The 13,856-nt window shown below is 40.8% G+C and overlaps 3 protein-coding genes across 3 annotated transcripts; all 3 read right to left on the bottom strand.

Moving 5' to 3' along the window:
- Positions 1 to 192: 192 nt before the first annotated feature.
- Positions 193 to 2,345, bottom strand: LOC306732817 (dual specificity phosphatase 29-like). Its single transcript, XM_079213979.1, has 4 exons — positions 2,274 to 2,345; positions 1,928 to 2,147; positions 1,626 to 1,849; positions 193 to 869 (listed from the first exon to the last, which is right to left on the bottom strand). The coding sequence occupies exons 2-4, from the start codon at positions 2,107 to 2,109 to the stop codon at positions 655 to 657; spliced, it is 621 nt and encodes a 206-aa protein (XP_079070105.1). The 5' UTR covers positions 2,110 to 2,147; positions 2,274 to 2,345; the 3' UTR covers positions 193 to 654.
- Positions 2,346 to 4,064: 1,719 nt separating this feature from the next.
- On the bottom strand, positions 4,065 to 9,143 carry LOC306753456 (uncharacterized protein). The gene is made up of 7 exons (XM_079237321.1): positions 9,088 to 9,143; positions 8,759 to 8,947; positions 7,771 to 7,991; positions 6,775 to 6,991; positions 5,632 to 5,790; positions 5,197 to 5,414; positions 4,065 to 4,429 (listed from the first exon to the last, which is right to left on the bottom strand). The coding sequence occupies exons 2-7, from the start codon at positions 8,911 to 8,913 to the stop codon at positions 4,206 to 4,208; spliced, it is 1,194 nt and encodes a 397-aa protein (XP_079093447.1). The 5' UTR covers positions 8,914 to 8,947; positions 9,088 to 9,143; the 3' UTR covers positions 4,065 to 4,205.
- Positions 9,144 to 10,972: 1,829 nt separating this feature from the next.
- LOC306732796 (dual specificity protein phosphatase 13A-like) lies at positions 10,973 to 13,687 on the bottom strand. Its single transcript, XM_079213959.1, has 3 exons — positions 13,517 to 13,687; positions 13,104 to 13,321; positions 10,973 to 12,582 (listed from the first exon to the last, which is right to left on the bottom strand). Exons 1-3 carry the CDS (start codon positions 13,642 to 13,644, stop codon positions 12,371 to 12,373), a joined length of 558 nt encoding a protein of 185 aa, XP_079070085.1. The 5' UTR covers positions 13,645 to 13,687; the 3' UTR covers positions 10,973 to 12,370.
- Positions 13,688 to 13,856: the final 169 nt, after the last annotated feature.

Below are 13,856 nucleotides of genomic sequence, written 5' to 3'. Positions count from 1 at the left end.
CTCTGCAGAAAAGTATTTTAAATTTAAAAGAAGTAACTTGGACTTGACTTCTCTGAGACTTGATTTACTTTAGATTTTACCGTCTAAAAACCAGACTTAGCGTGAAACCTAAAAGCAAAAACAATCACGTCTCACAATGTTAGCTGGTAAAATCCGAGAAAGGTGAAGTAAAGAAAACGTGAGACGACAAGATGCTGCATGCCCACAACTTGTGTATTTAATTATTAGACCTTTGCATTACAAGAAATTGGTCTCAAAATATGAAAAAACATGATTCAACACATTTTCAAAGGGAACGTCATTTTCACAGATGGCTTTCAAAGACTTGTGACTTGGTTTGAGATCTGCTCTGATATACTTGAGACTTGACTTTCTCTTGTCCTGAATTACTTTTTACTTGGACTTGTCTCAAAAGACTTGTGACTTGACTTCAGATTTGCTTCATACTGTACTTGAGACTTGACTTTGACTTGAGATTGAACTTGTCTCAAATTGCTTGAGGGTTGGCCAGAGTTTTGTTTTATTTGACTTGTCCTGACTTTTGACGCTGGACTTTAATGACCAGAAACTTTTATTCGTTCACAATGACTTGAAACCCGACTTGAATTTGTCTCCATCGACCTGAGCCTCCACTTCGCCACCCGAGGGCTCCCATCAGCTCTGCTCTGTTCCCTCTTCTCTTTTCTCCAGGAGCTGCATGTCCAACTCTCTCAGCTGTTTCAGGAAGCCCCAGTTGGGGATGATCCTCCTGCGACTCTTCACGTGTTGGATGGCGTCGACCACCGTCATGTTTTCACAGATCATGAGGTAGGCCAGGAAGAGTGTGGCAGACCGACTCCTTCCCATCACGCAGTGCACCAGCAGTTTATCTGTACGTGAATGAATCACATCATCAGAGAATGGCTACATTGTTTAAATTGTCTCACTTCTGTACTAGTGGTGGTGTGTACGCAGGAAGTTTAGGTTTTTTCCAAATTCCATTGGAGTTCCTTGAAGAATAGAAACATTTCCAGAAACAATGCCGTTGTGGATAATCCTTAATCGTCACTATGAAAACTGCACCCAGCAAAGCGTGTAAATAATCCCTAGAAAGCACATTGTTCCTGAAAAACACACATTGATTTCATGTCTTCTTTTCATGCCAATAAACAAGGCTGGTGGCTGAACTTTAAAGGGGGCACATTATGAAAAGCTCACCTTTTCAGGGCTTGTGCACATACCTCTGGGTATCTAGAGTGCCTTTCAAGCCACACACTGTTAAATCAGACAAGCCAGTCTAGATCGGAAAACCTGTGATTCAACAAACCAATCGGATTTGGCTCCTCTTCCTATCTCGCATGCAGGCTCATTAATGATTAGAGTATACCGACCCTTGTGTGGGTCTCCACCCGCGGCTTGAGAGTTTTTATTTGTATTACTGTTTTACTGTTTATTTAATTACTTGTACATGTTTTTTATTTTAATTTTACTATGTCTCTTGTGTGGACCATTTGCTGCTGTAATCCTGCAAATGTCCCCACTGCGGGACTAATAAAGGAATATCTAATCTAATCTAATTAAAACCTAAACTGTCGAGCCCACCAAGTCATGGCTGAAATGACCTTTTGAACTATGTGTCATCTTACTCTGAGGATTGCTCAACGTTTCTTCAATAAACCGGGCAGCAGAGAAGAAATACTGGCTGAGGTTAAAGGTCGTGATGTCTTCTGCGACCACGCCACAGTAGCCCACGTCCATGTCGCTGTAGTAACCGGCTCCGGTGTCCACGTTGTTCCACGTCCCCTCTGCTGCGTTCAAGATGTGCGTAATCCCCAACCTCTTCAGATTACACTTGTCCTTTGCAGTCTGCCTGCAAGAAGCCAGAATGAATATTATTTTAATCCTCCATTATTTTACTAGTTTAGTAATTTTATACTTTTTTACTTACTCGTCCCCGATGTAGACATTAGGCCAGACCTCGTTGACATGAGTGTAAACCACACTCCCACGGTTTAGGATTTTCTCCAGCTCATAGCCCCCAGGTGTGACATATTCATCCACTGGACTGGATTCCTTCACCGCCTTTCTAACATTTATCTTGGTTCCAGTCTTTGACTTGTGAGAAGCCATTTTCTCGCTGTGGCTTCCTTTCACACATGATTTATTAGCTTGAGGGGGGAAAAGAAAAACCACACTTGCTTTTTTTTTTCTTTCACTTTTTCCCCTCTATAATCATGAACAAAATAAAGCATTTTGTACATTGTTTTTCCACATGCATCTGCAGAACCACTCACCAAGAGATTGAAGTCCTTCGTTTTCCTGCTTGTGAACTTTGCTTTTATCATTCTGGCAGCGTGTTGTGAAGCAGTCCTTACAGGCAGAACATGCCGAGGTTTAATTCTGGCAGGCTCAAGTGAGGGCACAGATTGTATAACCGCTCTGTGACGGGAATCAAATGCAGAGGATATTTTTAGGGCGGTGATGTGGCGGGGCCCTGACCTTAGCTGCCACGTTCCCTGCCTGTGGGGAAAACTTCCACCCAGCCAGTCAGTCCCCGCCATCCACTTCTAAACACACAACTTTAATCTCCGCTGCTGGCAGGCAGGAAGCTGAGCTTACCCAAACTTTGCACTTGCCAAAGGATACCCATATTCAGTGGAGTGAACAGGGCACTCTGAGCTTTTGCTCAGCCATATGAGCGACTCCTTGAAATTGTGTCAGTCTCTTTTAGCCTTTCTGCATATCTTCAGAGGCTGCAGGAGAGAACGCTCGAGCGCTGCCTCACAACACCCGTTAAGGATGTTCTGCATTTTCTGGAGCCTCTCGGGGCCAGAAGAGAACTGAAATGTGTCAGACTGTTAGACAGACAAGGTTTTTCACAGGATGGCACATGTCTTTGATTCCCCGTTATATGATATGCATGGTCCATTCAGTGATCTAAATGCGAGCCCCCAAAGTGAGAGTGTGATGATGACTGTATTGCAGAATGGCTGGATTGAGCTGCTAACATGTCAGACAGAGTTTTCACACCATCAGACTCCTTTATTTTTCCCTCATATCTTCATGCTCTGCCATCATTCATTCTGACAGTGAAATCATTAAACCTGTGATATCCAATTCCTTTTATTTTGACAGCATCTCTCTCCCTCTCTCTCTCTCTCTCTCCCTCTCTCTCTTTCTCTCAGTGTGCTCTGGAGAGCATCTCTTATTAAGATGGCTTCAGCGTTTCATCTCTTTTCAAAGTCTGACCTGAATCTGTATACACACTCAGAGCCATGCTGGCATATTTTTATCATCTTGTATCAAGCCTCTTTAGACATTGCAGTTTTAACTGTATGTCGCTGGATTGCAGCAGTTCGACACACTATTTTGAAGGATTGTGAATGTATAAATGGAGCATAGTTTATTTATAGGCATATGCTGTTCAAGAATTGCACGGGTTTTGGCAGTTGTGCTATTTATTTTAATGGCCTCTGTGATGTTGATTGTGCTGTGTATGTGACCATTCCGGTGTTTCTATATCTTTCAGCTCCTCAACAACATCGTGGATATTTGCTTTTGTGCTGACTGTTTTTAAAATGAATGCGGTACAGTTCTAGATTAATTGTATGTAATTTTCCTGACACTGCAGACAGCCAATGGTTTTAAAATCATTTCTGCACCATATTAAAAACTGTTTTATTGATAGGAAAAAGTCTGGAGTCATTGGAGACGAGCTCAGTTCAAGTCACAAGTCTTCAAATCAAGATGAAAGTCTGACACCACCTTTGAATATTGAGAAGAATTCCTGTCAAGGACAGCCATAATAACTAATATACATAACTAATAATGTAAATGTATAAACAGTCAAGTTGTTGCGCAAGTCTGATGAGTCCAAATCTACAGCTCTCTTTTACAGGCTCTTAAAACTTTACTTTTGTAATCCCCACTGAATAACAGGTCTATGTGTATTTTTGTTTGGCAGTTATTGTTGTCTGGTAATACAATGCAGACCTCGATTGAATCTGCACTTAACTGCATTACCATGCAATGAAAATGCGATGGATAACACAAAATGTGTGAACTGATTTTCATTATGAGTTTATTGGAAAACACGGCTGGCTTGAAGGAAGAAAAATACATTTTCAAAACATCTACCAGCCATGTTTAGCTGTAATGTAAAGAATAGGATAGTTGTAATAAACAAATTGAAACGATCCTTATGGAGGAAATTCCCAATCAGTGCTTTATTTCTTCCCTTCTTGATGTTGTGTTGTTTTCCTCTGCAGGGCCAAAGAAGAGTCCAAGTGACGGAGTTGATTCAGAAATCCAACATTTGGAAGAATGTTTCTGTGCCTGTGAACCGCCTCCACGGCCTCGACGAGCGAAAGTCTTTCTCTGATCATGAGGAAGGCCAGTGCCAGAGTCGCTGAGCGGCTGACTCCTCGTGCACAGTGGACGAGCACCTTACCTACACGGACATTCGACAGAAACATTTAAAATGTCAGCTTTGTCGATATAAAGCATGCATACTGTAACTCGTAAATAAATAACTACCAGAATGTAATTACTAAAGACAATGTACTTGTATTTGTATGATAATTGTTCTGTAGGGTTGTAACAAGACAGTCAGCTTATGGTTTAATATTCTTAATATAATTAATTAAATTTAACTAAATTTATTTGTATCGCCCAAAATCACAAATTTGCCTCAGAGGACTTTACAATCTGGACCACAAACATATATAAAAAGTGACAAGAATGTACAGGTGTAAAATGTAAAAAACGTAAGTGTCAAGTTGCTCCATTCATACGATTATATAATTGATTTTCTTTTAGTGCAAAATGTCTTTTGGTGCAAAATGTGAAGAAAAAGACTCCTAAATGAAGAAGCAGATCTTTAAACCAAGTAAAAGAAGAAAAAAAGCCTGACAATGTCTTCGAGAGGTTAAAGATCAAATGTTTGGAGTTGCCAAACACATCAGCTGGTCACAAACCCTTTTTTTCTTGGAGAAGCACATATTTCTTGTACACGTTGTCAAACAGCAGTTGAGTTTTAATCAATAAATGCAAACAATTTAGCATTTTTTGTGTCATAATCTTTCAGATTTATTTAACATTACCGTCAGGTTTTCAGCTCGCTACATTTATTATGTCGTGCAATGACAGACAGTATTATTACACCCCTAACCTAATGTGTTTCTTTACTTTTCTGTGGCTTAAATGGCCTCGATGTACCTTTCAGCTCCAGAGCAGCATGAATGAAATCAGCCGTCTCAGTGAAGAATGGGCTCAAGTCAAAATCTTTACAGTCTGGTGCTTCTACTCCATGATACCGTATGCTGGTGTCTTTGTAGAAATGTGGCCCAGTGCAAATGTGCTGCGGGCCATCTGCAGCATTCACCACATGTGTTATCCCCAGATCCACTAGCAGGGATTTATGCTGAGCTGTAGCCCTGTGAACGACACAAGAGATGATACAAGGAATGGAGATTTCTCTTGCCTGGAGCCAGCTCTGTAAGCGTATGTTTGCAAATGCATCACTGGTGACTCAAATGCACAGATTTTATATTTGTCCCATGAGTTGGCCAAATACAGGACTTGTTTGTAGCAACAGTTTCACAATCCGATCACCATATTGCAACGGGGCCCTGAAGTGAGAATGTCACTTACGCATCTCCGATGTAGAGGTTGGGCCAAACCTCGTTGACAGCTCCAGTGGGGCGTCTGTTCTTCAGCAGAAGGCCGAGCAGCTCGCAGGTGGGTGGTGTCTGATACTCTGGCTCCTCCTCTGGGCTCATTTCTGCGTCTTCCACTTCAGTGTTGTTGAATAATTATCACAATTTGTATTCAGCTCAGCACTTGGTTCACAGTGAGATAATATACAGTACCTCCAAAGATGTGATGCTCCAGGATGGAAAATGTGAAAAGTTATTGCTGCTGTCCTGCTAGTTTTTACTTCCTGTAGGCATTTGGAAAGGAACCACAGTAAACTCTAACCTTATTAGTGCAACTCGCTGTTTTCCATCTGAGCAGAGTATCAGTGTTATTTAGAGGCTGAGCCCCGCTGGAGCGAGACAGCTGGAGATGCCAGAGTCTGGGCAGGAGCGGTGTGGACTATTTATTCCTCACATGGCCGTGACAGAAGCTAGGCTGCTTGTGTTGTGGCAATTTTAGCTACAGAACCACATGGGTGATTATAGTTGTATTAGTGATTTGAAACATGGTGCGCAGGATGCCTCACTGAGTCAGTCTAAACTGCACTAATGTATTCCTAATTTTAGATAATTTATTTTAAAGGATGATGTTAATGCTATTTTATCATTTTTTTATTTATGAATTTCATGAATTAAGCCACTGTGTAGCCACTGCCTGATGATTCCATCCAGAAACCATGAAAAACACATAAAAACATGTTGTATTTGTTGACATATTTCCTCATTAGAGTGGACATGCACACTGTGGTTTATTCTGAGAACACTAGGAGACTACATTTCATATTTCTGGAGAGTATCTCTGAGTCAGACGAACACCAGTGGTTGTTGACACTCTCAAGGTTAATTTAGTAGCTGTTTTGGAGCTTTCCATCATACTAAATTACTTTTTTTGAAAGTAATTGTTGATTTTGTTAATATCTGTTCACTACAATTAAAGGCCTTAAATATATTTCAAGTCACTTTAATTTCTTCACAAAAAAATGGAATTCCAAAGACAAGACAATTAGAGCATGCTTTAACATTCATATCTCCGTTATCTACTTTAAACACAAAAGTATAATCCAAGTTCATGAACTGGTGGATTGTATCTTAAATCCGCCCGTTGGCGCTCCAGCTCCTCGATGATCCCCGCCAGTGCAGCTTTTTGTCCAGCTCTCGGAGCTGCTCCAGGAAGCCATTGTTAGGTGCGATGTTCCTGTTGGCGCTGACAGCTTTGATGGCGTCCACCAGCGTCATGTTCTCATGGATCATCAGGTAGGCCAGAACCAAAGTGGACGAGCGGCTGAGACCCATCGCACAGTGGACAAACACTTTACCTGCCAATCAGCAGAAATAAACCCTCAACACCATGCTCTATGTATCAGTCCAGAGCTCAGCCATACACAGCTCCATGTCTGTATTTACAACCATGCAATGACTGGATTACTGTGTTAAACTTTATTCTAGCTGTCTAATTTGTTACTCCTCTCCCTGTGGATTAAAACCCATGCACATCACAGAGAGGGGCACTTCTAACTCCTGACTAAAAAGTTTTCAACAATGTTGCAACAAATGTTTCTACACACGGTAATCCCTGGTTCCTTATCAGCGTTGAGGATTAGGGCGCATAGGAGCGCGTAATTGAACTGTCTTGGCGTCCGTGTATTTCTGCTGGGGATTACTGTTGGCCCCGCCACACACTGGAGCCCCGATCAGCCAGCATGTGAATGAGGAGGCCTCATCTTATTACTGTCGTGTCAGATACCGACTTCACTTTGCATAACAGGCCAGGCAGGCACAGGCCACAAACATAATTGTGTAATTTCCATGTCCAATAAGAGTGTTGCTTACAAATTACCAGGGCAATCCATTTAAAACCAATTTTCCTGGCCAAGGTTTGAGTTTATGAGAAGATTACCGTGGGGGAAAGATATTAGCTTGATATTATGTTTAGTGTTTGATTTGCATTGTAATGACTAATACAATTGTGGGCTGCTGTAATGGGAATTGACTGACAATTGTCTCTGTACTTTACCTCGCAGGAAGAAAAAAAAAGAAGTCTACCCCTAAGTTAAAAATGATAAGACATACAGTGAGCCCAGGGAGAGCTCCTTACCTTTGGGCGAGCTTAAAGCGGTCTTGATAAAATTGGCCGCTGGGTAAAAGAAGGGACTCAAGTTAAAGGATGGCATGTCAAAAGCTTCCACTCCATGATAAGTGATTTTGGTGTCTCTGTAGAAGCTGGGGCCCGTGTTCACGTTGAACTTCCCATTAGCAGCGTTAAGTACATGGGTGATGCGGTGAGCCTGGAGTGCCCTCTTGTCTTTGGCTGCATACCTAAAGGAAAAAAAGCATGAGTATCTGTCAGTGCAGATAAGTGAAAGAAGGGTTTGTCAATGAGCATACATATGACCATTTTGTAATAAGGAATGGCTTTTTACTTATAATGCTTATTACGGTACTAACTATTTTAAAGTTGTCATATTCATGATTAATAAAACATTCACTAATGCCTAATATCATTAATAAGCTGTTTAATGTGAATAACAGGAGAACGTTTGTGTTGCCAAGTTGTGGACCCAAAGCTAATGTTTAGCCTATTTGTTAACAACAAAAGCATAAATTAGTAAATGCGTCAATGTTAATTTTGATGTTGCTTCAAAACCTGGCATCCCAAAACTACTGTAAAACAAACGTATTACTGAAGAATGAGATGTAATTTATGGAACCACAAATAACAGATCTTTTACTAGTAAGGGCAGCAGAAAGAAACCGTGAACACTGACGTATAAACTTTAGTCGATATTTTTAACACGTTAGCAAACATAATATAACAGCTAACAGAATATAACAGCTAACAGCGCCATGAGAGCAGTGAAATAATCCTTTAGAGATGATGGCGACTGAGTCGAGTGGCAATGCTCTGTTGGTTCATCTCTACAAACAACATTCTTTATGTACAAGTATTCATGTGACCCATTAAATCCATAAAACATATTGCTGCTTTTACCATTAATACATTATTTTGAATAGTTTTTTTTCAGTTTTATAAGCCTTTCGTTGGTGACAATGTGTATATCATTTATTAGCATGCCTGGTCTCACATGTCTCCAATATAGATCCTGTGCTGAACCTCATCCAGATGGCTGCTGGTCGCTTTCTTTGTCCACATCAGCCTCTGGAGCTCTGACGCCACGGGGGTCTCATACCTGCCGCCTTGCCCCTCCGGGCTTCCCAAGCAGCTGAGGCCTCTGGGCATGTCTGGGTGCTTCACTTTCCTTCACTTTTACAACCTGTCGCATAGAGGTACCACATATGATACTCTAACAGAGTTTAACTAGGAGCTTAAGCAGAACTGGTCCCTGCTATGAAATTTGGACCGTTCCCAGAAGCAGAAAAGCCATCAAAGGCTTGGAAATGTTTTTTTCTTTACCTCGCTCATCAACAGTTTAAGAAAGAAAATGCGGATACAGTTTCAGACACCATCTGATTTTCCTTTGAACGCTTAATAACTCCACGGATGACTTCTAATAGGCTTTATTGAAGAGAGACACTGAAAGAGAAATACAATGGAGCATTACAATGAGGATCGATGAAAAGAACATTAGGTATCTAGGCCCTTAAATATAGACTATAATTATGCCATAAATGCACTCCACATCAGTAAAGGACCAGAAGAACACATAATTGTGGGATGACCTTGTGAAGCTCTCATTATTTTATCCACAGTTCAGCAGCACTTAGGTGGGTTTATTTATCCCCAGAGATACAAAGAAATTGGAATTCAAGGCCTATGAACATCAGCTTTTCATTTCCTGCAGGCAAGTCCAACCTGTGCATTTACAATTTACACATCGGGCTTGTGAGGGACTTATAATATGCAAACTGTATACATTAGCATCCATTTAGGCAGCTGTGTGATTCTGCTCCAGGCTGAGGATGTACAAACGATGTGTATGCATTGTTATAGCAAAGAAACCGATGGCAGCTTAGCTTCTTATTTGCATTCTGCTGGTGTGTGGTGACATAATGTGACACTCAGGGTTTGGAGACTTATTGTCGTGTCCACAGGGACGCGTCGTTGGGACCAAATCTGTCTCAGTGACCTTTTGTTAAGCTGCCGTGGCATATGGAGGTGCACTCAAACATCATGACAGCTTCATGCATCCCTTCAAGTGTATGGTTGCATGTGTGTCGTGTGAATGCAAAAGAAAAGCTGCATCTGACCCAGCATATGCTCCATGCATATGAGTTTGTGAGTGTTGGAGGCAGAGTAAAGTGTGTCTTCGCACAAGTACAACATGTGCCCGGAGAACCTGGAGGCTCTTCTTTCTCCTCATTGATCTATAAGTACAACCCTTCCCTCCCTCCCACAGTCAGGGCAGAGAACTGATTTCCCTGGTGCACATGTTGAGCTGCAGCGCTGCTTTCATAGCCTCCCCCCTTAGGCTAACCTGTCCTTCCTGCTCTACTTCTGTGTAATTAAAGATGCTATGTATGGGAAAGTGCCCACGGTTAACATGGAGGGCAAATAAAAATGGCTTTTTACCTCCTGCGGGCCTCTTCTTGGTGGTTTTATGAATTACACTTCCCTCTTTGGCCTTTCCGATGTGGTTCGTCTGTATTTGTGAGCAAATTAATAAAAGAAGAAAGTGTGGTAATCAATCACGCAGTGCAGTATCATCACAGTACATCCTCGTTTATTAAAGTGCTTCAGAAACATGTTCACTGTACCTTGCAAACAAAGGTATACAGTACTATAAATCCATACACTTACATCCATATACAGCCTAATAAATATTTTTCAACATGGACTTCAATCTGCAACAAATCCGTAACAACAAATTGTTAGCAGACACTTGCCTTGGCTGGAAACGTTGCTTTTCAAGATCTCTCTGTACAAGAGCTACATGTAGGTCGACAGCACAACTGTCTACGTTCTCCTTCGCAATCTACCCTGCAACCTTTTTTGCTATTTTAACATCTGAATCTCAGCCCAAAATAATTCTGGCATCATCTTCTGCATTCCTTTCAGGTTACCCGAGCTACAAGCACAGGAGAGAGGATAGGACACTGCTTTTTCCCGAGCAAGAGAATTAAATTAGTGCTGCTGAGCTTAAAGTCTCTACTGAGATTCTTCTCCACAGTGAAATGTGCTTAAATCAACACCTGCCCATTTGGTCACGTCAGGACCCTCTCTTTTACTGTATATATGGATCACTTACACTGACATGTACAACTGCGATATAGACATACTCAGTCTGGCCTACAACACAAATAGTATGTCAGAAACCAATACACAAGAAAGACTCAGCATATGTTAAAACAATACAAACATTTATTTTGATCAAGTTCATTCTTCGTTCCCAAATAACTGTATTTTTTTTTCTTCTTCTTGTAACCACATCAAATATCCATAGATGGAACCCATAGCCTATATTGAAATTGAACGTCTGACTTCAGCAATACAAATCCTGCCATATTAATAACACATAGTAATTCAGTGTGCATTATGCGTGTGATACAGTGAGGTTGAGTATAATGATATAGAACAGGGAGGAGTGATTGCTGTCAAAAGCTATATATAGTAGATGCATGAGTGCACCTTTTTGTGTTTGACCTCTCTAATGTTGCTCCAGATGATTTAATTGACAAACAAAAGATCTGAAACCGTTTGATGTACAGTGATGATCAGCTCAACTGGCTTGACGAACAACACCAAAGGAATTGAACACGGATCTTGTTCAAGACGGATGCTGTGGATTAGTTCCCATTTTGAGTTTGAATGTTCACTTGCAAAAACATGTTTTATCTTTTCTGAGTCATCTCCAGAGTTTACAAAAAAATAATGTTTTGTAAAAACATTTGGTCCATTCTGCTGTAATAAATGAGGTACTAAAGAAAAATAAATCTTACGAGAATGAGAGGTAACTGAAAGACATAAATATTCATAAAATATCCTTATCATTGGCATTCACTGTTCAGTCTTGTCTCCGCTTTCACATCACATTGCATTAAGATTCCAAACTGTCATTTTAAGACGTTCTTTGTTTTTATAATCTCTACCTCTGAAAACTTTTTTAAAACATGAAACGTCCTTAACATTTGGAAGACGATAATGCAGCTTATTACAAACCAGAACCAAACAAAATTGGATTTGAATTGAGAGACAACTTTGCAATTCATTGTTAGATCTTTCCCACTAGTGAGGTAAAGAATGTAAAGCTTGGCCTGAGGGTGGCGCCAGAAGGTCAGCCATGTTGTTCCTACCTTATTACCGCTAACATGTATTTGCGTGTTAGCATGCCTATTGGATGTTACCAATGCATACTTAGCATGCTAACATGTTGGTGTAGCACACTAGCATTGCAAATAATTTGAAGAAGGCAGTCGTATGTGCTGAAACATTGATTCTGCATTTAGCATCTTACCATTAACATTAGCAAGTTAATATGTATTAAACTTAGTAATGACATGCTAACAAAGTATGCAGCTTTTTCTTCTTGTTTTTTTGTTTACGTTTAACACGCTAACATGCTATATGTTAGCTGCTAATCTCAAAGAGCAGCTGAGTCTCCCAGAAATTCAGTCATAAGTTAAACCAAATTTCATGACAGTGCATTAGAAATATTTCAGTCTGGACCAACAGACTGACTGGCAACCCCATCGCTAGACACCACGCTGCTGTGTGGCTGAAGAGTGTAAACTTCTGTTGATTACAGGATCTGACATGTTTTCTTTTTTCTTGTCAGCTGCAGATCCAGATCCAACAGCAAAGCCAGGAAATTCCTGTTGGGGTAGATTGCTCTCTTCTGGATCAACTTCTGCAAAGCCTGTTTGAGCGGGATGTGACGGTAGATCATGAGGTACGCTAACACCAAGGTCGATGACCGGCTCATTCCCATGATGCAGTGCACCAGAACTTTCCCTGAAGAACAGACAAGATGAAGGCAAAGGCAGGATTAGTGAGAGGCCTCAGTCTTATTAGTATCATACATGAGTGCCTGTCTCATGCTGTGGCCTTTCTTTTTTCCTGCTGTGAGCTATAAATAGTGCCTAAAATTCATTGCCTTTGTTCGTATAAGGTCCCCTTGCAGGCTTGGCCCGACTGTCTCTTTAATCCCAGCTCGTCCTCTGCTTGATAGCTTCTTTGAAAGGAGCCATGGTCAATTATAGATATAAATTCTGCAAGGTAAGACTCTTATTACTACTCCTAACTGAAAATACACTTACATACCTTTACAAATTGTGTTACATTGTGGTGACAGCTGAGACTGAAAGGACGGCATGATGGGATAATTTGAAAAGATGGGGTTATTAAGGATTTAAAGAGTGAAATAAAACATGTGATGTGCAGGAATTAAAAATAGAGCTACCATATATTTGCAGTTGATTAAAACTCACTGTGCAGAAGTATGACATTTCATGTGAAAAGAAGAGGAGTCTTACCATCAGGTGACTTCAGAGCTTTATGAATGAAATCAGCTGCAGTCTGGAAGTAAACATCCAGATCAAAGTGTGTTGAATCATCTGCTGGAATGCCACAATACACAAAGCCGTTGCCATAAAAGCTTTGGTTCCCTATGCTGCCTCGCTTGGAGTGAGCAGCGTTTAATACATGAGTTATACCTAATTTCAGCAAGGTAGTCTTGTTTTGGGCTACTGCCCTAGCAAGACAAAGAGACAGAAAGAATTTCAAGACGTATTTGAAGGCTAACAATCATAGCACGATATTTTTATTCCAGAATTATTGTCTGCAGGAGTGATGTAAAAGATCATGATTATTTAACGTTACAAGTAACAGGTTTTTACATGTCACTGCGAGGCAAACTAATTTAGTCTGAAATAAAAAGTATACTTACACATTGCCTATGTATATCTTTGGCCAGACCTCATCCACTTGACGAAGATGTAGTTTGCACGAGTCCAAAAGCTTCTGCAGATCCTTCACACTTAGATATTCCTTTGTCTTGCCTCTCAAGTCTGACATTTTAAGTTCAAATGGATCGTCTTGGATCCAAATGTTTGTTGTATGAAAGCAGTTCCTTTCAGCTCCGGCTCAGAATGATCTGTACGAGCAGGTGTTTATCTGCTGTCACTGGACAGTTACCCAATTTAGTGCTTAACCTAGCGTGTAGTCTTACTCGTACAGAGGGCAGAACAACAAACAGAGCAGCCTGAGCTCTGCTTTTCACATTGCTG

This window comes from Taurulus bubalis (genome assembly GCF_910589615.1).
Source record: "Taurulus bubalis genome assembly, chromosome: 2".
NCBI lineage: Eukaryota > Metazoa > Chordata > Actinopteri > Perciformes > Cottidae > Taurulus > Taurulus bubalis.
Note: the sequence above shows the minus strand (reverse complement) of the source record. Positions and strands in the feature narration are given on the sequence as shown.

What these genes read in the sequence shown, in the direction of transcription:
- LOC306732817 (XM_079213979.1), bottom strand. Translation starts at nt 2,109, where the DNA reads ATGGCTTCTCACAAGTCAAAGACTGGAACCAAGATAAATGTTAGAAAG. An exon ending in AATGTCTACATCGGGGACGA is followed by an intron (nt 1,850 to 1,927) that starts GTAAGTAAAAAA and finishes GGCTTCTTGCAG; the next exon opens with GCAGACTGCAAAGGACAAGT. An exon ending in AACGTTGAGCAATCCTCAGA is followed by an intron (nt 870 to 1,625) that starts GTAAGATGACAC and finishes ATTCACGTACAG; the next exon opens with ATAAACTGCTGGTGCACTGC.
- LOC306753456 (XM_079237321.1), bottom strand. Translation starts at nt 8,913, where the DNA reads ATGCCCAGAGGCCTCAGCTGCTTGGGAAGCCCGGAGGGGCAAGGCGGC. An exon ending in AGGAGCTGGAGCGCCAACGG is followed by an intron (nt 5,791 to 6,774) that starts GCGGATTTAAGA and finishes ATTGTGATAATT; the next exon opens with ATTCAACAACACTGAAGTGG. An exon ending in TGCTGCTCTGGAGCTGAAAG is followed by an intron (nt 4,430 to 5,196) that starts GTACATCGAGGC and finishes ATGTCCGTGTAG; the next exon opens with GTAAGGTGCTCGTCCACTGT.
- LOC306732796 (XM_079213959.1), bottom strand. Translation starts at nt 13,644, where the DNA reads ATGTCAGACTTGAGAGGCAAGACAAAGGAATATCTAAGTGTGAAGGAT. An exon ending in AAGATATACATAGGCAATGT is followed by an intron (nt 13,322 to 13,516) that starts GTAAGTATACTT and finishes TTGTCTTGCTAG; the next exon opens with GGCAGTAGCCCAAAACAAGA. An exon ending in AGCTCTGAAGTCACCTGATG is followed by an intron (nt 12,583 to 13,103) that starts GTAAGACTCCTC and finishes TCTGTTCTTCAG; the next exon opens with GGAAAGTTCTGGTGCACTGC.